This window comes from Meles meles, chromosome 17, assembly GCF_922984935.1.
Source record: "Meles meles chromosome 17, mMelMel3.1 paternal haplotype, whole genome shotgun sequence".
NCBI lineage: Eukaryota > Metazoa > Chordata > Mammalia > Carnivora > Mustelidae > Meles > Meles meles.
In genome coordinates this window covers 24798871-24819406 of record NC_060082.1, presented here as the reverse complement: position 1 = coordinate 24819406, position 20536 = coordinate 24798871, and the positions used below count along the sequence as shown (strand labels likewise).

Genomic DNA, 20536 nt, shown 5'->3' with positions numbered 1-20536 from the left:
GGAGGAAAAGCCATGGACCCAAGCGGTCTGGGAATTCCCTGACTACTTGACTCTCGAAATTTCAGGAATTACCTAAAAATTACCTCCAAGGCAAAAGCAAAAGCAAAAGTGGAGATTCCCCTACCAGACACTAGGGGGAGTCCCATCCCTGGCCTGGGAAGAAGAGGATGCGTCTCAGGTCTGGAGGAATTCAGCTTATTTCCAAAGTTGGTGGCTGGCGACCTCTGTTAAATCATCCAAACTGAACCCCAAGTTGTAAGAGGATAGTCCGTGATCACCGCGTCAGAGTGGCGGATCGCAAAAGCATTCACTTGTCTTTCCAGCCCCAGACTAATTTACAGGCAAAAAACCCCCACAAAAAAAAAAAAAAAACAAACAACAACAACAACAACAAAAACCAAACAAAACCAACCAGCCAACCAACCAACCAACCAACCAACCAAACAAACAAACAACTGTAGAGGCCGGAGAGGGTCCCGGATCATGCAGCTGGCCTGTTTAAAGATCCAGCAGTCCTGTTCCCCGCCCACGAGAGACGATCAAGACAGGCTGCATAATTTGTGGGACCCAGTGTAAAGAGAAAATGCTGGAAATTATTGAAGTGTTATTAATTTTTGAATAATAATTCAAAAATTATTAAGACTTTAAAGATGGTAAAATCAGAGCATTCAAACGGGAGTTATGACGCCGGCTCTGGCGCTAGCAGAACGGAATCCGTCTCTGGGTCCCCCAAGTGAGCTGTCCGTCCCTAAGGCAGCGTGGGGCTTTCGGGGCTGGCGTTTCCACAGTGGTTCCTGGAGCAGCCTTGGGAAGAGGCGGGTTTGACTTGGGAAGGCAAGCTCTCCCAAGCCATGGGGCGAGGGAGCGGTCTCACGATCCAGGGCCCAGGATCTTGTAACCCCTGTTTTCCGGGAAAGGAATATCCTACCAAGCAGGGCCGCCCAGGGAGGGGAAATCCAGCAAGAGTGAAAGTCGCAGGCTGACAGCCTAACCCGCCGCGGAGGCGGCTTCCCGCGGTCAGCCTCGGAAGCGTCCCCAGTCGCGCGTCCCTCGGAGTCACGCGACTCGGCGCTGCTGCGGGAGCTGGAGCGCCGGCCGGGCCTGCCCGACCCACGCGCGGCCGGCTGGCCTGGAGACGGCGGCGAAGGGGCGCCAGGGCGCACACTCTCCCGTGGGGAGGAGAAGCGGGAGGGGGGCGCGCGGACACCTGGCCCGGGGACCTCTCCATAGACCCATCCCCAGCTAGTTCCCAAGCCCTTCCCTGCCGCCCGCGCCCTCACCTGGGGGTGTTGGGGTGCGGGGGTGCGGTGGAGGCGGGGATCTAGTGGTGGAAGTTGTGGGAGAGGGAAGGAGGCAGGGCTGAAGGCTGACGGTCCCGACAGCAACTCCTCTTCAGCTGCCCCAGTCGTCGGGTCTGCTTCCCGCAGACACCCCGAAACCCGCGCTCGCCCCTGCTCCCCGCTGCTTGGCGGATCGGTAGTTCCCGGGGCGCCTTCCTGCCGCGCGCGGGTCTCCCCGCCTCCGCCCCGCCTCGCCCCGCCCTGCAGGCTGCGGTCCCTTTAAAGGCGCGCTCGTGCGCGGCCGCCCTTCTCTCGAGGCTGACTCGGGAGCCGCGCGACCGCTGCGAGCCGCTGCTCTCGGCCGGCATGGCCATGGCGTCCCCGGCCATCGGGCAGCGTCCCTACCGGCTGCTCCTGGACCCGGAACCGCCGCGTTATCTGCAGAGCCTGAGCGGCCCCGAGCCGCCGCCGCCCCCCAGCCGCTCCTCGCGCCGCTGCGCCCCCGCGCCCCTCTCCACGGCACCCGGGGCGCACGAGGGGCGCGGCGCCCGGAGGGCGGCCCGGGGGGACCCGGAACCCCAACCGCGGGCCTCGCGACCCGCTCGCCCTCTCCGGCCTGGTCTGCAGCAGAGACTGCGGCGGCGGCCTGGGGCGCCCCGGCCCCGCGACGTGCGGAGCATCTTCGAGCAGCCGCAGGATCCCCGCGTCCCGGTGGAACGAGGCGAGGGTCACAGCTTCGCCGACCTGGCGCTGCGGAGCGGCCGGGGCTGGTGCGACCTGTGCGGACGAGAGGTGCTGCGGCAGGCGCTGCGCTGCGCTAGTGAGTGTGAGGGGCAGGGCAGGGGAGGGGCGCGCGGGAAGCCCGCAGTCCGAGCCGGGGAGCTGCCACGGGGCTGGCGGTGGGGACCGCATTGCCCTTCTCCACTTCAGCCAAGGGAGACAGGCCCGGGAGACTGCTCTTAGCCCCCTGGCGGGTACGCTTTAGTGACTGCTTACCTAAGCCCAGGTATGGTGGTGCTGTGTTTAACAAATACCCCTTTTCCTGACAGGTGCATACCTCGCCCCGCCAGACATACGCACGCGCGCGCGCGCGCACACACACACACAAACACACACACACACTCAGGCTGGGGATGATGACCACCGCGGCAAGGTCATTCCGTTGTCTCACACGCACCCTCTTGCTTTTGTTGTAGCTTCTTGACAGTGGGTCATGAGACTGTATTGATATGACCATTTGACCCCTGCTTATTAGGGTTAATGGGAATATGGCTTGTTTGTCGCCGGTAGTACAGGCCCTTGGCACATGCCCCCCTGTGGTTGGTACGCCTCTTCTTTAGGGCACACTGATGGGACAATAAAGAGACCTGGTTAGGCTTTGAATGGAAATGAGCTGTAAGGTTGATGTGAGCTTGAGGTCGCCCTGACCTGTGCCCCGCCCCCCTTTGCCTTTCACCTCTGGCCCTCAAACCTTTGGACTCTGCTCTAAATATTTGGCAGTGCCCTGTGTCCCCTCCTCCTCCTCTTCCCCCTCCATCTTCTCCTCCTCCTCGGCTACTGCGCCAGTCCCCAGGCTTTAAAATTCCCCAACTTCCTGTCCAATACTTTCCTCCCTGGAGCTCTCAGGCCCCTCCAGCCTCCTTTGGAGTCAGACTCTTCTTAAAGCTGGACTGTAGACCACTACACACCCAGCGTGTAGACTTACTGAGCAAATTTGCAGTCTTCTTGGGGGTTGGGGTCATTTTTAGGTGTGTGTATTTCTTTAAGGGGTGCCTTCTCCCCACCCCCATATTTGTGGTTGCCGTGTTTGCTGGAGGATATCCATATCCATGTGTTTATGTGTTTATAGAGATAGTTTACATATCTGAAGTACAAAGCACAGAGGAGGCAGAGCCCCTAACAAGCGTCTCTGGAAATGGCGTGTGGGTTGTATCTGTCAGCAAAGGCCCTTCCCCCTTGCCCAAAGGCCGGGGGCTCCCATCTGATTGCAGCAGCCACTTCCCCATCAGGAAAACCCTACCTTGCCCGCCCCCCTAGTTCACAGCAGAGGCTGGGCTGGGTGCCTCCTGGCTTCAGGGAAGGAAAGTTCACATTCTAAGCCAGGGTCAAGTGGAAGGGAGAGATTGGAGGGGAAAGGAGGTGGTGCGCCTTCCACCACCAGAACTCACCGTTTAGGTGCTAAGACAAAAGGAAAGACCAAACTTCAGAGAGGCGTATGTTGTGGGTGGAGGGCTGCTGTCACTCCGTAAAGGCTCCTGACCTTACAGTAGAATCACGTGAAACTTGCCCGTGGATGTCTTGGCAACAGTCGCCCTCTCAAGGGTTGAGGCTCCTTTACCATATCCACGGATTCTCTAAACACAGACAGAGGCATTATTCTCACTGTCATGGATTTAGTTGTGCTGGAACCCTGGCAAATCCAGTTCACTGGAATTCTAGTCTGCGGTAAGGCGTTTGGGGACTCCATCAAGCAGGGGTATCTGAATACCAGAGAGGGAGCAGAGCTGGTGTTTGTCACTATTAATATTTAACTACTTGTGGACCCGTGGCTGGATGGGGACAGTTGAGACACGTTCGGAGGTGCAGATGAGCCGCAGGCAGGTGGAGACACAGCTGGCCAGAATCACCCAGCATCTTTCTTTAAGTTGAAGATCTAATTCCGTGGTGGGCTTGGTGTGTTTTATCTTTGTCTCAAAAACCAAGGTTCAGAAATATGAACCTTTAAAAAGGCAGCAGCAGGCAGCGATTAAGAGAACAGACCGAAACCAGAAGACCTAAGTTCGAGTCCTTACTCTGCCACCTAATCTGTGTCATTCCGGGCCCCTCTGTGCTCTGCTTCCTTGTTATAAAAAAATGGGGATAAAAGTGTTACCTACTTCACCGTGTTAATGTGAGAATTAAGTGAATTAATGTATGTAAAGTGTTTAACAGAGTGCCTGGCAAAAGGCATTATGAACATTTAATGCAATATGAGTGTCAGTGTTATCACCTCCCATCCAACAGCTGTCACAATTTGTCTGGGCTCCTGACACCTCTGAGGTCACTTTTCCAAGTAGCGAGTACAGTTCTCGAACCCTGCGTGGCTGAACTAAGAGGGGAAGCGAGTGCCATGAGTATCCCAGGATGTGTGGGTTTTAATTGTCCTCCAGAAACACTTCTGCTTCCTGTGGCTGAGGCGTGTCCCTGCTGAATACCAGTGGCTTTGAGAGCACTGGGACATTGGCGCCTTGTCTTTGTATCACTTGCCCCCAGCAAAGTGCCAGGCACAGAGCAGCTTCAGTAAGTAGCATTTGGTGAAGGTGGTGGCTTGTTTTTCCTCCTAAATCTCTCTGCTCTTAGACACAAGCCGAAGGGCAGTGGTACAGGAAGGACCTCTGTCTGGGCGGGAGGCTAACAATGGGTGGGAGCTATGTTGGCAAGATGGGCTTTTAATAAGGAAAATTTTAGAAAGCGGTCTTCCCACTGCCTCCCGGCCTCCGTAGTGAAAGCCCTTCCAACCTAGCCTAACCCCTACGTCCAGGTCTGTAACTGACTCTGGCTAAGGCTGGATTTGCCTGTCAGGAGGTTCAGAGTTAATGTTAATTTCCAGGATTAAAAAATCGTGTTTAGTAGATAGGGGAAGAACTCCAGTGGGGACTGGAGGAGAGAGAGAGAGAGAGATGGAGAGACAGAGAGTGAGAGATTCTGTGGGGGCATGTGTGTTTTGGGGTGGGGCAATAGCAGTAGTGAGGGTCCACTTCCAGCCCTCCGGGGATGCAGGGCCGGCAGCAAACACCCTGAGGAGTTACCCGCTGTCCTTAGGCTTGCGATCAGGAAACACCCGTCAGAGGTTTTGGACCCTTTCTTCTGTAGAAGGCACAGAGTTGACCTTTTACCTTTCATCTCCTTTTGTGGATACGCAAGCCATCCTGGACCAGAGAAAGTCTGGAAAATGGGGAAACCGAAGTCCAACTCCACAGGCAAGGAGGGATGCTTGGACACACCTTGCATGATGCTAGTGAGTGCCCGCGGGCTTCTCCGGAGCTGTTGTCCCTCATTCAGGACTCTGAGGTCTTATGGGATTAGAAGTACAGGGTTGAAAGGGGAGCCCTGGGGCTCTTTATCCTACCCCCCACTTGATAGATGTGTACTTATGATGTAAAGAGGAGGCGCTCTCCATGAACCCCAGGGACAGAGGACTTCCTGGGGTGAGACTGATGTCCCACAGGCCCCCTGGCCAGCCCTCCCAGCTCTGCCTTGTCACTTCATTGATGGCTGGGCTCAGCCTACCTCTCTGTGAAGACTGGAACCGCCCACCCATGCGACAGCCACGGGATCCTGGGGAGTGCCCTCTTGCCGTGACTTCTTTGTAGAAGAGGTTACTGGACATTGACACTGAGTTACCCTACCGCAGACACGAGAACTCTTGGGCACCTGGAAAGTATTTTATTTGTCTAGTATGCCCAGCAGCTTTGAAGTGTGTGGCTTGAAGTCTTTTCACGGATTCGGGCCCCGGTTTGGCTGGGGAGGTTAGGGAAAAGGACGCTGAGCTTTTAAAGAGAGTGGAACCCCATCTCTAGTTCCCCCTGCCCCGGGCTCTAATTGGGATTTTCTTCCAGGAAGAGTCCTGGTGGAATGAGTGTTTGTGTGTGTGTGTGTGTGTGTATTTGGGGACAGAGAACAGATCTGGAATGCTTTGAGGGAGGCCTCCTGAGGTCCCCAAGCTGTATCTTGTTTCCTCTCCTCCCTGCTTCCTGTCTTCTGGAGAGATGAAAGTGAAAGCATTAAATGTGGGCTTAACTGTCCCCCCACTTCATCAGAGCATGAAATTTTCTGATTATGGAGGGACGGGGGCTTGAATCCCAGGTACAGTCAAAAATGATTAATGCCACTTGTCTGCCAGCCTAATTAGACTTGGTAATGAACGTGTGTGTTCGCCTGCTGATCCTGCGGAGTTGTTGGGTGGAAGTGAATTGACATCTCCCCTCAGCTGAGGCTTTGGTCTGGGATCCTCTTTCTCCCCTCCCAAGTTTATCAGTCACTCAGGCCGGGCCCAGCCGTGCAGGTCCGCCCAGAGTGACAGGGAAAGGACCGCCCCCTGCCTGTCTCCTAGGGCTGGCTCCTGGTGGGCAGGAAAGAGTTGGAGGACAGGGGTGGGAGGTGCAGGCTGTACCCAGTCCGCCTCCAAGCATAGGAGGGATTCTTCACAGGCCAGTGGTGCCTTTTCCCTGAAGAGTCCAAAGGATTTCCATGCTTGCTTCTGCATTCATCCTTGGAATGGCTTCCTGAGGTCAGAACGCAGGGATGCTGCTGCCCATGGCTTATGTGGGCAAGGAGGCAGTGCCCGTCCCCCTGGCTGGGGGCAGGACGAGGTTAGAGCCTCTCAGGTGGGGCAAACCTGGCTGGCCTCAAAGGCGGTGGGGCCAGCTCAGGCTGTTAGGTCCTTTCCCTCCTTCAGGCCATGCCCAGAAATCATGCCCCTGGGGGCTCTTCCGCGGAGACCTCTCTGGCTCCCACCCCATTCCTCAGTTTCCCCACGGAAGGAGCGGCTAGCCACTCTTGCTCTGCCCAGGTTACTATTAAGGCTGATGAGGAAGCTGTAAATACTCCTCTGGCCTTATCAGAGGCCCTTCCTGTTCGCATTCCTCAGATGACAAGGTGAATATTCTTGGGCAGGTGAATATTTGTGGGTGGGCAGAGCATGCGAATGGAATGTACCCCCCAGCCCCTGCCCCAGCCCCAGCCGAGCATCCGTCGGCAGCCGGTCTTCCCTCTCACTCGGAGATCTGCTGTGCTGGGAGCTGGATGCTGTTGGCCACCCACCGGCTCGGCTGGGTCCCGGCTCTCTGCTGCCTGGGTCGGGGAGGGCAGGCGGCGCTGAGGCTGGGAAGGCCAGTCCTGACGGGGGAGATGGCTGGGCATTTAGTCATCTGTGGGTTTTTTTCCAAGAGACTTTGGCAAGCTTCTCGCCACATGCTCAGGGCAGAATCTTAGGGTTGGGAGGGGAGCTGAGCCAGCTTTTCGGCTTTGGGGAGAGAGCAAGGAGGCCAAGGTGGTGATGTCAGACAGGGCAGCGGGCTCTGTTTCCCGGGGGCTCTGGTTTAAGTGGAATCACATCCGCGGGGGGGACTCGTTGTGGGGGCCCCACTCCGAGAGGTTAAGACTATCTCAACGCAGGCCTGTGGGGGTGATGTTTGGCTGCTCTCTGAAGCACCCCACACACCATGCAGAGAAGACCTGGGCTGAGCCCAGCGCACCCCGAGAGCACTCCGTGGTGTGGTCATTGGCTAGAGTGACTGACGAGTTCATGTGGGGCCTGTTGCCGCCTGCCTGTGGTTCTTGGCATAGAGAAAGTTCTTGAGAGATGTACCCACAGAACAAGCAGGGATGTTGGCTTCCTATTTTGCCCCTTTGGGACAGGAAGGAAGAAGAACAGCGGGGATCCCTCGGGGCAAGGGAGCCAGGTGTGCGGCCTCCCTGTGGAGACTCTCCTGTCCTGACAGAGGGGTCTGGTGCCTGCTCGTTTCTGTAGAACATCCCAGCTTTTCTTCAGGATTTTCCTACCCACCCACGCCGACCGCTTTGGCTTCATGGAAGGCATCAAGGAGAAAAGCTCGAGCTCACATGGTACCGAGAGGTTTGTAGGAAGGTGGTGCTGGAGAGTCTGGTGTGTTCACTCCTGCCTGTCACTGGGAGGCAGGGAGCAGGGTCTGTCACTCAGCTGTGACCACAGCGGGACTGGCTCATGTTTACTCTGCCGGAGAGGGCCTGCACCCCACCTTCGGCTCCCCCTCCCTGTTTCTTGAACAAACATTTCCAGGGCAGGGCAGGTCTTACCCAGATGTCTGCAGTGGCTGCTAGAGAATGAAACCTTGGCTTACATGGACCTTTAAGAAGTCGTACCTAAAGGTCAGGGAGAAGCAGACTCCCTGCTGAGCAGGGACACAGAGGCAGGACTTGATCCCTGGACCCTGGGATCATGACCTGAGTGGAAGGCAGAGACTTAACCGACTGAGCCACCCAGGTGCCCTGGGGTTGTTTTTTTTTGTTTTTTGTTTTTTTTAAATCTTTTTGTATTTTGTCCCCCTTTTATTGACTTTTTAATCCTTTCATGTTTTGTTTCTACTGAATGCTGGCTCTGGGAAAGAATTATCCTCATGTTTGCTGTAGATACAAATTGGTGTCCCAGGAGCCTGCTAGGATGGGAGTATTTACATGAAACAAGGTGAGTTGAGAATGACAAGAATTGTGGGAGTGGAGGTCGCCTGGCCCCATCTGAAGCCTTTTCTTTTTCTTTCTTTCTTTCTTTTTTCTTTTTTTAGATTTTATTTATTTATTTGACAGAGAGAGAGAGAGACAATGAGAGAGGGAACACAAGTAGGGGCGGTGGGAGAGGGAGAAGTAGGCTCCCTGCTGAGCAGGGAGCCCGATGTGGGGTTTGATCCCAGGATCCTGGGATCATGACCTGAGCCGAAGGCAGACGCTTAATGACTGAGCCACCCAGGGGCCCCTGAAGCCTTTCCTTCTGCATTGGCTTGCACGGTGGCCTGGGGCTGGTGGGATCATGGCCCTCTCACAGGGGAGAAAACACAGCATTTAGGGAGGCGAAAGACTGCTCTAAGATGACCCAGATGGGAAGTAGCAAAACCAGCACCAGAACCCAACACAGCATTTTGCCGTATAAGCTAATGTCATTCGAACACACAAGTTCATTGAGTCCTCCTCCTTCGTCTGCCCCCCTTCCACCAGCGAATGTTGAAATGTCCATAAAAAGAGGTACAAAAAAAAAAAGAGGGTGAGCCAATGGGTGGGTGAGCCGTGTGCCAGCTAGACAGTCAGCCAGTGCCTGGATAATTGAGGATTGGCTGCACTTAAGCTGTTTCCAGCGTGTGGTTTCTAAATAGATTTTCAGCATGCGTAAATCATGAGATCTTTGAACAAAAGGTGACGTTTTTCTACGTCCCAAGTTAAAAGAAGAAAGAGTCTTTCTCTGGCCCTGCCTCATCCCCACTGGTGATCGGAGTATGTACAGTTGGCATGGAAATACAGGTAGGAGGTCTTTTCCTGTTCCATGCCTGCTCTTTGCCCTGACCGAGGGTCAGAGTTCATGACCAGGAACCACACCAAAATCAGGTTGCGTCTCAGAAGGGACAGCTAGGGTGAAGAAGGGCCGGTTAGGGGCTTTAATATAAACCGAGGTTTGCCTCACGGACCTCTGGCCCTATCCCAGGCAGTGGTGTGGCCACATGCGGACCAGCGAATCTGGCGAACCCCCTGCCCCAACTCTTACCCTATCTCTGACCCTCTCTGTTTCTCCAGGTCAGTCTTATATGTGGGTATCATTGCTTACTTGCCTTGCTGACTTGGAGAAAGCTGTTTTTTCCATTCAAGCTGAATGGAAGCTGGAGGTTTTGTGGTTTCTGTTGAAACAATTGTGTCCTTTCTGCAAGGGAGGAAAGGATTTAAAAGAAAACAAAACCCTTCATAGATCCCTTACTATCCAAGGGAACAACAGATCCCAGCTGTAACTTGATTTGTGAGAGAGAGGGATGAACAAACGGTATGTAAATGCATATTCGGGTGACAAATATTTTCAAGAGTGATCTGGAGTTCCCTCTATGGGAATGGGGCATTTCAAGGTAAGAATGTATTGTAGCAGCGTTCCTTGAGATAGGGAAGGCTGTTTCTCCCAGTTGTTTTGGGCCTTGGCTGGACTCCTCCCCAGCAGGCAGGTCATCTGGTCGGTGCTTAGATGCTGGGTTACAAGAGTTCATCGCATAAAGCCCCCAGCCCCGAGATAATGCTCCTCCTAGATCCTCCCTACAGTTTTCTATCTGTCCAGGTTTCACAGGGTCAGGAAGGAAGATTCTAGAGCCTCCCAAAGCTCATCCTCCTGTGTCTGCCAATTCTCTCCTGCTGGCTCCTCCGATGGCTTAACCTGTCAAAGAACAGCTCTGTGATGAGGAGAAAGGAGAAGTGAGATCTGTAAATCCTCGACCCCAAAGGGGGACCTTCAGGAGGGGCTTTTCCCCCATTCACTGTGACTCTTAGTAGAAGTCCTCTAGCATACATGTTGCCTTCCCTGAGAGTGGAAATGGGAATGCCACCCCATCCAGGGCCCACCCAAGCAGGAGTTCTAGAACCTTCTAGATCTCCCAACCCTTGCTTGATGGCTCCAAGTGTCATTTTGTGACCAGCCTCTTCTCTGCAGAAGCTGCTGGGTAAACTAGAGGGCTGCCAAATAATAATAATAATAATAATAATAGTAATAATAAAAAGCAGCCATGGGCAGCCTTGTCTCCCTGAGGAAGAACGAGGGAGAAAGAACCAATGTCCAGGCCTTAGGAAGTGCCATTTTAGGGCATTTCTGTCTTAAATGAAGGACTTGCAAACAATGAGCTTTTATTGTCAAGCTTACAAACAAGTTTTTATTGTTCCTGCACCACGTACTAAGGCCCTCAGCCGTGATGGGTGATCTAACAGGGGACCCTCTACCCGGATTTCCTAGGAGGAAGGCAGATGACGGGGGGCCTAGTTTGGAGGAACAGAGTATAGCTTAGGTTTTTCTGCCACTTCTCTAAGTGGGCCGGAGGACATGGCCTTCAGCTCGGATGCCGCTCCGTGTTCTCTGTGACCTGGGGACAAACAACAGCAGAGGGGAGTGGACTGGCAGAGCTCACGCCTGAACCCACAGGTGTTGACTTCTGGATCTAACACCTGGGCACTGGAACCCAGATGTGTAAATGCACCTTTATTTCCATGCACTCCTGAGTCCTCTGCAGGCCAGGACGACCGGCCCTCCCTCGTCTGAAACTGGCCTCGTCTGGCAGTTGGCAGATGAATTCTGGAACCTCTGGGCAGCCCTGGGAGCAGGCACCCCTCCCCAGTGGCTTTCCTGGAAGGCTTTGCAGCCGGTCTGGTGCCGGTTGCCCATCTCGGCCTGGGTGACAGGGTTTCTGGGAACTTCCCCGCTAAGGACTTGGTGGCTTCTGGGAGTCAGTGTTGAGGGATGCCCTGTGAGCACCATTTTGAGGCAAGAGAACATTTCTGTCCTATTTATGAGAGACTCTGTTCTTTTCTTCTTTTCTCTTTCTTCCCTCTTTTCGCTGCTTACCTCTCTCTGCTCACCGGCTCCTTCCCAGCCCAGATGGCTGAAAGCCGACACTCTTCCCCGCCCTTGGACTTAGCGTGGGAGGATGTGAATTAGCCCCCTCATTCCTCCAGGAGCCTGTATAGCTGGTAAAGCATTATTAATCCGCCATCCCCAAAGAAATCCATTAATGAGCTCCTGGGTCGGGCTCACGGTGTGAGATAACCTGTCACTTCTGCTGTCTGTTGAAACTTTGGAGACATTGATTTTCAGGCTCACAGGCACCACTGAGAAGTGAAGCTTGGGGCAGGCTCTTTCCTGCAGCCTGTTTGGTGGGGGCATTTTTATCTTATCAAGCTAAAAGCCCCAGGAATAGAAAGTTTTCCATTGGGGGAGGTGGTGGGAAGGGACCTCAGCTGGGAAGGAGAAAAGCGCTGTGCAGGCTGAGCCGGTACCCGGGCCCCGTGTCCCAGGTGCCTGGGACTCCCTTTGGGAAGAGGAGCTGGGCTGGGCTGATTGGAGCAAAGCCCCAGTCACGGGAGCCCCCAGACTCTCCACTCATCACTCCGTCCCCGCCGGCCCAGAGAGAAGCCACGGATCCCCTGCAGCGGGATGACCGAGGGCTGGGATGAGGAGGCGGCTCCTGCCTGTTTCCGAACTGTCCTGGCGAGGCTCCAGCGGCTCTTCCGAAGGCTCCCCAGGAGCCGTTCGGGATCAGAGAGGCTCCAAGCCCTGCAGCGGTTCTGCCATGAGGCCCGGCTGGCTCGCGGTAGGTCCCAGTGCCCTAGCTAGGGGCCTTCGGGGGGTTCTTGGGGTCCGAGGCCTTGGCCAAGCGGCCTTCCCCATGGGGAAGGGAGTGCAGGAGCCGAATGGCAGCCTGGGATTTGCTGCTGAACTCAGCAGCCCTCCAGGGGCCAAAGCTCAGGTGCTGACCCCTGCCAGCTTTAGGTGGAAGGGCAGGTCTGAAAGTACATGCGCAGGGTGCCTGTGGGTCTGAACAGCTTTTCGCTGGCTGAGAACGAGGGCTCAGCAGTCGTCTTAATCTGCGCCCATGAGCTGGGGAAAGATGGACACTTGGATGACACCGTTTTCCACTCTGCTGTGCTGGAGCTCTGAGGGGTGTGAGACCTTGTCACAGTGTGGAGTCAGCCTCCCAAGGACCCAGGCGCAGTGACATTTCCTAGGCAGGGGGTTTCTCACCTGGATAGTCAGGCGTGGGGCCTGCGGGGCCCCAACATCCAGGCTCTGCAGGGCTGGGGACTGCTGGCCGGGACACAGGGGACAGGAGCCCAGCCTCAGGCAGTGACTGGGCCACAGTTTCTTGCCCTGAGCCCTCACTAGCGGGAGAATAGTCCTTGCCTGGGAAAGGATAGTGGCATAGTGTAGGGCCAGTGAAAGATAAGGAGAGACAGTAGCATTCACATTTTCATGAAACCTTAGGTCTTTCTACTCACTTTTTTTTTTTTTTTCCAAAGAAAGGAAGCTGAGGCCAACGGCAGCACCAGGACGGAGATAGTCCCGGGCACCTGCCTTCCAGCGCATTTTCTTTCTGCTTTGTCATGCTATCTCAGCGTCTTCTCTTTCCATAGCTCCCTTCTGACAAAGAGCTGAAGCACTTATGTTTGTTTGTTTACTTTTAATATCATGTACTCCCTCCAGACCCCTGCGCAGGGGGAGGGGGAAGGGGATTTGATTATTTCACAGGTGCAGCAGCTCAGAGAAGTAAGGCCCCTTGCTAGGGACCAGAGCAGCACAGCCAGGCCTGGAACCCCTTGCCCTGGGTTCCAGTCCCCTTACTGACCGTCTGCCACTTCTCGCTGATGGTTGGGTCTTTGGAGCACAGGGCTTCCTGTCCCACTTGTCTCCACGCTGTTCTTGTACCCATTCAGGAATGGGAGGATGTCCAGTGGGTCACAACACTGACTTTTAGAAACAGTCCTCTCTGGGCTGAGATTTCGGAAGCAGAGTTTAAAAGACAACATGGTCTTGACTCTGGAAAATATGATTTTTCTGATCTAGGTTTTACCTCTTAAGAAGTGGAAATTGTAATTCAACCAGACCTAATCCCCACTTGAAGACAAATACTCTTAGCCAGCCTGCATAATTTATCCTCCTCAATGGCATAAGACACACTGCAGCCCTCACTGAGAAGACAGCTGGATGCTGAGTTTCTCAATTTAAACGCTCACTCGTGCCTTTGCGTTCCTCCTCCCCCCTGCAAAAATTATTCAACAGATCATCCCCTTGCTCCTTTGCTCTTCAGCCCAAGGAGTTATAGATTTAAGAAAATCAATCAGACCTGGAGTGGCAGCATTAAGGTCAAGGCAAATGCTGCATTGCCTCTACGACTCGCGGGCTCGTTTAGCTTGTGTTAGCATCTGGGCTTAATGGATCGGAAGAGGGGAGACAGCGCGCTCAAAGATGACGGCGGCGGTAGACAGTGGACTGCAGATTTCTAGAAGGGCTCATCTTACTTGCGGGAATCTATCAGCAACCTATAGTAGGGCATGTAGGAACACCGGCTTCGAGCCGAGCTGAGTTGACTTCGGATCTTGGAGTCTTGGCAGGAGGGCCTTCCTCGTACAGGTGAACCTCGTACAGGTGAGCCTCGGTTACTCCCAGTGTATACTGCGCAAAGAATCTCGACCTCAGGCTGCTGTCATCTAAGTTAAACGTGACATCAGATGTAAACCAGTTGACATGCTTGTCACATAGCAGGTCCCTTCTTGGCAGCCGCTCTTATTTACTGACTTCTAGTAGTGGCTTCTGGTAGGTCACCTGTGCGAGCCCTCTCTCCACCCCCCGCCCCAGCCCCTGCGGCACCGGGTTGCCTGCTCTTCCATCACACCCGCGCAAGGGTGGGCTAGCTGCCGGCATCTTAGCGAAAGAGACAGACTTTGAAGATTGCCCGGGCACAAGTCGGGGAGGGGCACGAAACTCACACACCTTCTCCGGAAAAATTCCCATCATTGAGTTTGCTACACCGCTTAATGAACAAGGAAGGCTAGATGAGCCCACTGGGCATCATTCGAGCTGAGCAAGCATGTCGCCAAGAAGCAAGTCATGTATCATCTGAAGAGGCTATTGGGGGTCAGCGGGAAACAGCCTGGTCTGTCCAGAAACCTCGGGTGGTCTTGGCTCCACAGGGACACAGCTGTAAAGAAGCCTTTGTGAGTCTCCTCCAGACGTCACGTATTTACTTCTCTTCTCGCGGCAGAAAGTCTCCTTTCACCCAGCTGGTTGGTGATCGGCACTTTGAGGGCAAGTGACATCAGTGCAGGTGTGGAAAAACCAGCTGAGGCAGCAGCCTGGCTGTCCCCTAGAGGATGGCCTCTGGGTGCACCCGGGCCCCTGGGGGCCTCCTGGCCCTGATGGGCATACCTGTGTGCATACACCTGTGTGCACCCTCAGATCCGCACGTCCGTCTCAAGTTCCCCTGCCGCCCTGCAGGCTGCGGACACCTGGGCAGAGCTTCTTGCAAATTCGTTTAGCTGTTCTTCTCCTTGGGCTCCGTGGGACGCTGCCAAAAATATACCGTAGGCACGCGAGAGGGTAGACTGCCCTTTGCCCCTGCTCAGAGGTGGTATCTGCTTTAAAAACACTAAGACAGGGACCCCTGGGTGGCTCTGTCGGTTAAGCGTCCAACACCTGGTTTCAACTCAGGTCACGATCTCAGGGTCGTGAGATCGAGCCCCATGCTGGGCTCTGTGCACTGAGCCGAGTCGGCCTGACAGCCTCTCGCTCTTCTGCGGTCCCTTCCCCTGCTCATGTGTGCACACTGTCTCTCTAAAATAAATAAATCTTTGAAAATAATAACAACAATAAAACAGAAGCAAAGGAAAAAACAAAACAAAAAACCCTCCTTAAGCTCTTCATTCTATATCCGTCCCTCATTACTAGGGATCGTGTCCTTTCTTTATCAGCTATCCAGACTCCTGGTGTCTTCTCGGGCCCAGGGACGGGTGGAGAGGAACCTGAGCCCCCGGGGGTGGGGGACCCCACCTGCTTTGTCTCTCTTACACCCAGAGCATAGTGACACATGCCTGGGGTGGGGGGGCAGAGGCCCCTCCTGGGCAGGCCTGAAGCCGAGAGGGCATCTGGCCGCCCCACATTGGCTTCGGATACCATGGGCTTGTTACTATTTGTACAACTCCCTTCAACCCAGCTGCCTACAGTGTTTTAAAGTATTTTTTTTCTTTTCTTAAGGTGCTCTGGCAATAGAATTTATTTTTTTCCATGGTGGTAATCAAAATAGGACATATCTATACTGGAAAAAAATATGTGTGTGTGTGTGTGTGTGTGTGTGTGTGTGTAATTTTTTCTTTTGTCCTCTTGTTCCTATTGTGGAAAATCTTTGGGTATAACATGCTATCCTTTAGAACAGTGCCTCACCTTGAAGGCCCTCAAAAAATACATGTGGGATGAATGCATACCCGCACACACGGGAAACTGACTAATAACTAGGTTTCTGTGGAAAGACAGGGGTAGAACTGTATGAAAAGGTCTAATGTTGTCTCTGTGCCTCTCTGAGCACACGTGTCCTGATGAGGGCACAAGCTCTAATTGCCCCTCTTGAAAAATGGTGCCATATCTTTGCACGTCTGTCTGTCTGGCCAGACCCTAAATACAACTTGAACTTCTTTGGATGTGGAGTCAGCTGGTCCTGCCGACAAGCCCCCAGACCCTTGCACACAAAGGACGAGATCTGTTCGGCTTTGCCACCCTGGGGCCCCACCCGAAATCATGTACTTTAACATTTCCCCCCAAAATGTATTGCCTCTTTCTATTCTTGTCCAAGGGTGTGACGGCGGGGGCTTCTCAGAGATGCTCTGGGATACCACACTGGGGGCCTGCAGACTCGCCCACTTCTCTTTCCTTCACCCACATCCCCTCCCCACCACCCCTGTCACCCAGAAACCGCCGTGGAAGCCACCGTACCGCAGCGCAGCCCCTGCAGCAGGGGTGCTGCTCTCCCAGACGCTGGAAGCATGGTTGGGAAACAGAGTGCGTGTGGAGATACGCCAAAAAATGTCCGCAACCAAAAGATTAATTAGAATAAATGAAAAATAGTGTCGCTCTTGTAAAAAAGACTGAATCGATTTAAAAGTAGAATGAACTACAGATGACTGTGGGAATTACTGGTACGAGAGGGTGTCAAAGTTACAAATATCAGAAGTGTAAATAATATAGGAAAAACCTGGGGGGTTGGGGGCCCAAGAGCCAGAGGGAGCGTCCTGGAGTCGTCCCAGCAGGGGGCCAGTTAGTACCAGCTGTGGTTGAAGCCTGCCCTGCTACAAATGGCTCAATCCTATAAAGCATGTTTATATTTTTTAAACATATATACGTGTCTGCACGGGACAGGGGGCATGCAGATGTGGTTCAGGATCAGCACCCCCAAAGACTGACATGGCACGAAACAGACCATGTAGAAAGGTGTGCTGTGGCCCCCTCCTGCCCCCGCCCCAGGGAGGGCACCGTCTTCGGCCTCCCTCACTTCCTGCATCGTCTGTCTGAACTTGTGAACTGTCCTGCCCTCTCTTGCCATACCTGTCCCTCCCCAAATACCCGCCCAGCTCACATCCCCAGCCGGGCCTGGCCACAGTGCCTTCCTTTTGTGGCTGCTTTTGGCCTTGGAATGTGTGGTTGTCTTGGAGGTAGATGATTAATGGGCCTGCCCGAGAGGCACACCCCCTCACACCCGCCCACACGGGGCAGGATCGGGCTTCTGCAGGCCAGCCTGGGCACCCAGGGTCTACACCCAGAGTCAGCCAGGCTGGCAGGGGACGAGTCAGGGGAGAAGCCAGACTCAGGCATTAACAACTGACATATGATGCCTAGCAACCAAGGTCCCAGAAAGGATCTTGTAATCTGCTTTGGTCCCTGAGCAACAGGGCAGGACCCTTTGCCCTTCCCTTCAACACAGACGTGTCACTCAGAAGCGCATGTCCAACCCCACCCAGGCCTGCCACATGCCGGAAATCTCCAGTCGCTTTGGGAGAGGATGAAGACCAGGATCTTGGGGTGGCCTCGCGTCCTCAGTTTAACTGAGGCATTCCAGCATCACCCCACCTCTGGGGCACTCTCTCTGCTCAGCACCCCTGACCCCGGGGAGCCTGCTTCCCGTAAAGCCCGCCCACCCCAGCCCTCTGTTTTACGTGGGAACTGAAAGTCTGAACCCGGCTGGGGCTGGGGCGTGTTCAGGCGCATCTCCTCTTGGCGCTTCCCGCAGAGACTGAGGCCTCCCTGTGCCCAGGGGCCCACCTACCTTCCCTGTCCGTGGGAGGGACCTGCCTACAGTCTCTGCCCTGGGATGTGGGGCTGGCTTCCAGGTCGCTCCCCTGCCACGACCCCGGCCCTTCCTGTTGGCTTCCTGGCTTGCTTTCTGGTCCATTCCGTGGGCTGTGTGTGTGTGTGTGCTGGATAGGGGTTTTGCGGTGGGGGTGGGGAGCAGTGGTGTGCCTCCAGATCGTCCAGGCTAGAGCAAGAGGGTGTTGAGTACCCTCATGGGTGGTCTGTCCTCCAAAACGAGTAATTACAGTACGTGGTCTCAGCAGGGCTGGGGTTTGCAGGCGTTCTTGGAAGCAGAGATGCCGAAGTCCCGACCCGACTGGCTGACCCACGCGCGAGGAGTTGCCCTTCCCTTGCCCCGCTCTCACTCCGAGTTTAGCCAGGAGGATGACAAATGACTAGACGGTGTTGGTGTTGGCAGTTGCTGCAGAACTCCAAGCCTGACAAACCACAGCCTCTACCTTCCCACCCTCCAACACGACTCCCCGGCGCACATCCCTGGCTTCCTCCTCTGGACACATCAACGGCAGCAGGTCGGAGGAGCTCCCTGGACAGTCGCATGGTTCTTCTCCCTGTAACACTCTGGGAGAGGGTCCCGAAGGAAAGAGGCCAGCACCACACCCTGGGGCGGGGCCACCCAGATGCCGGAATCCCAACATGTGGAAGATGATGACTACCCTTTATTGAGCACCTACTATGTGCCAGGCACTGTTGGATGCTCTACCTATATTCTCTTTAATTCTGGCAACAAATCTGCTGGCCAGGAAGATAGGACTGCTTCAATTTTGCAGATGAAGACTTCGAGGCTAAAAAAATTCTTTATTTTACTGAGGTTAGGTAAATTGCCCAGGCATCTCATGCTCCATTAGAAGCAGAGTTTGGGTTCAAAACCAGATGTGTGGGACTCTGGATGCTAGATTCTGTGCATTCCCCAGCTCCTGATGAGGGGCTCCATCCCCTGCACCTCTTCTCAGAGACCTCCTCATGCCCAGCACGCAGCGTGCCTCAAGGTACCCCATGGTCTAAGGATTTCTGATTCACCGCTGCTGAGTGGGGGCACTTGGTGCCTCTGTGAGGCAGGTGGTGCTGGGAACCATGTTTAGAGAGTCAGGCCAGAGCAAGCAGACAGGATGGGTGGGGTCCGGAGCTCCCAGGCTGAGGGCTTAATTGGGCCGGGACTGGAAATGTGAATGGACGCTTCCCAGGATGCAGTGGGGACTTCAGGAAGGGATGCTGTGGCCATGCCCTGCTGGGGTGGAGGGAAAAAGCGCTCACTGCTCAAATCCCATTAAGTCACACTATTTTCTGGGCTTGGACCAGCCACCCTACCCCAGCCTCGATGACACCCCCCCCCACCCCGGTCTCAAGTAGTGCAGGGTAGGGGGGACAGGACCAAGTGAAGAGGACGACTCTGAGGAACAGCTTCCCAGAAAACAGGGCTAGTGAGAAGGAGTCAGTTATGGTGGATTTTCTTGTCAGCTCTGCTGCTGACTCGCTGGGAGGCTCTCACCCCTCCAAGTCTTGGTATCCTCATCCCTAAACTTGGAGTAGACCAAAGGATCTGGAAACCTATGTCCACACAAAACCCCACAGGTGGACGACATTTATAGCAGCTTTGCTCATAGCTTCCTGGAAGCAACCAAGACGTCCTTCAGTAGGTGAAAGTGGACAGAGAAGCTGTGGTCCCTCCACACGATGGAATGCTTCTGTTTCGCACTCCATGAGCTCTCAAGCCACGAAAAGCCACGAGGAACTTCAAATGCGGTTCCGGAGTCAAAGAAGCCAATCCCAAAAGGCCAACTAGATGACATTCTGGGGAAGGCAAAGCTACAGAGGCAGGAGAAAGATCAGTGGTTTCCAGGGGTGAGGGGGTGCGAGGGATGAACAGGGGGAGCACAGAGGATTTTTAGGGCAATCAAGCGACTCTGCACGACAATATAATTGTGGATACCTATCATTACACACTTGTCCAAACTCATCAGATATACACCATCACCATCGCTGAACCCGAAGGTAAACTGGGGCTCTGGAGAGTGACCTGCTAGCACAGGTTCATGAGTTGTAACAAATGTGACCCTGGCGGGGGGCGGGGGGCGGGGGGCGCGATAATGGGATGTGGCGAGGAGGCAGCTGGGAGTATACGCAAGGGCTCTCTATACTTGTGGTCAGTTTTGCTTCAAACCTAAAACTTGCTTCAAACCTAAAAAATAAAATCTATTTTTAAAAATAGGGAAAGCAGCATGTCCTACAGGCATAGTATTGACTTTGTGAAATCATGTATACAAGCGTCTGGCGTGCATACAGGGAGTGTAGAAGGCTCTTGCTGTCACAGCAGTGTGGGTACGTGAGTTTCCTTCCTTCCTTTTTTTGTAGCATTTTTCCCCATTAGCTAAGAATGTATGTTCATCGTAAAAACGTATCAACTATGCAGAGAGATAAAGCACTTGAGATCCTATCCTCTGAGCAAGCATGTCCCCTTCCTTCCGGGCAGCTCTCCGAGCAATGTGTCTAGCCACATGTGTATTTTTATATAATTAGAACCATAGAACACGACTTTTTTTTTTCAAGTGATATGTTTGTGGACATTTTCCCAAGTTGACCAGTATCAATCTGCATCATCTTATATAATGGGTAAGTAGAATAGCCTAACTGTAGCTGGCCACCTATAGGTGGGTATGGGTATTTCTAGCAATTTTGTTGTCATAAACAATCATGAGACGAACAGTTTAGCGAAGAGATATTTAGATACAAATAGATACACACTCAGGATGAATTATTGTAGGAAATTAGCATCTTAGACATAAGGACCTTCTCATTTATCCACATCCCCTAAATACTGGGCAGTATCTACTTGGTTAACAATTTTCTTTTCTGAAACCTGAGTAAGATTTTAGAAGTT

General features: G+C 53.9%; 1 protein-coding gene across 1 annotated transcript in view; it reads left to right on the top strand.

The window, feature by feature from the left end:
• Positions 1 to 1610: 1610 nt before the first annotated feature.
• Positions 1611 to 20536, top strand: part of RASSF5 (Ras association domain family member 5) — a 65326-nt gene continuing 46400 nt past the window's right edge. The window contains exon 1 of the mRNA XM_045982889.1: positions 1611 to 2100. Within this exon, the coding sequence (XP_045838845.1) occupies positions 1647 to 2100 (454 nt within the window). The 5' untranslated portion in view covers positions 1611 to 1646. The remainder of the gene's footprint in view (positions 2101 to 20536) is intronic.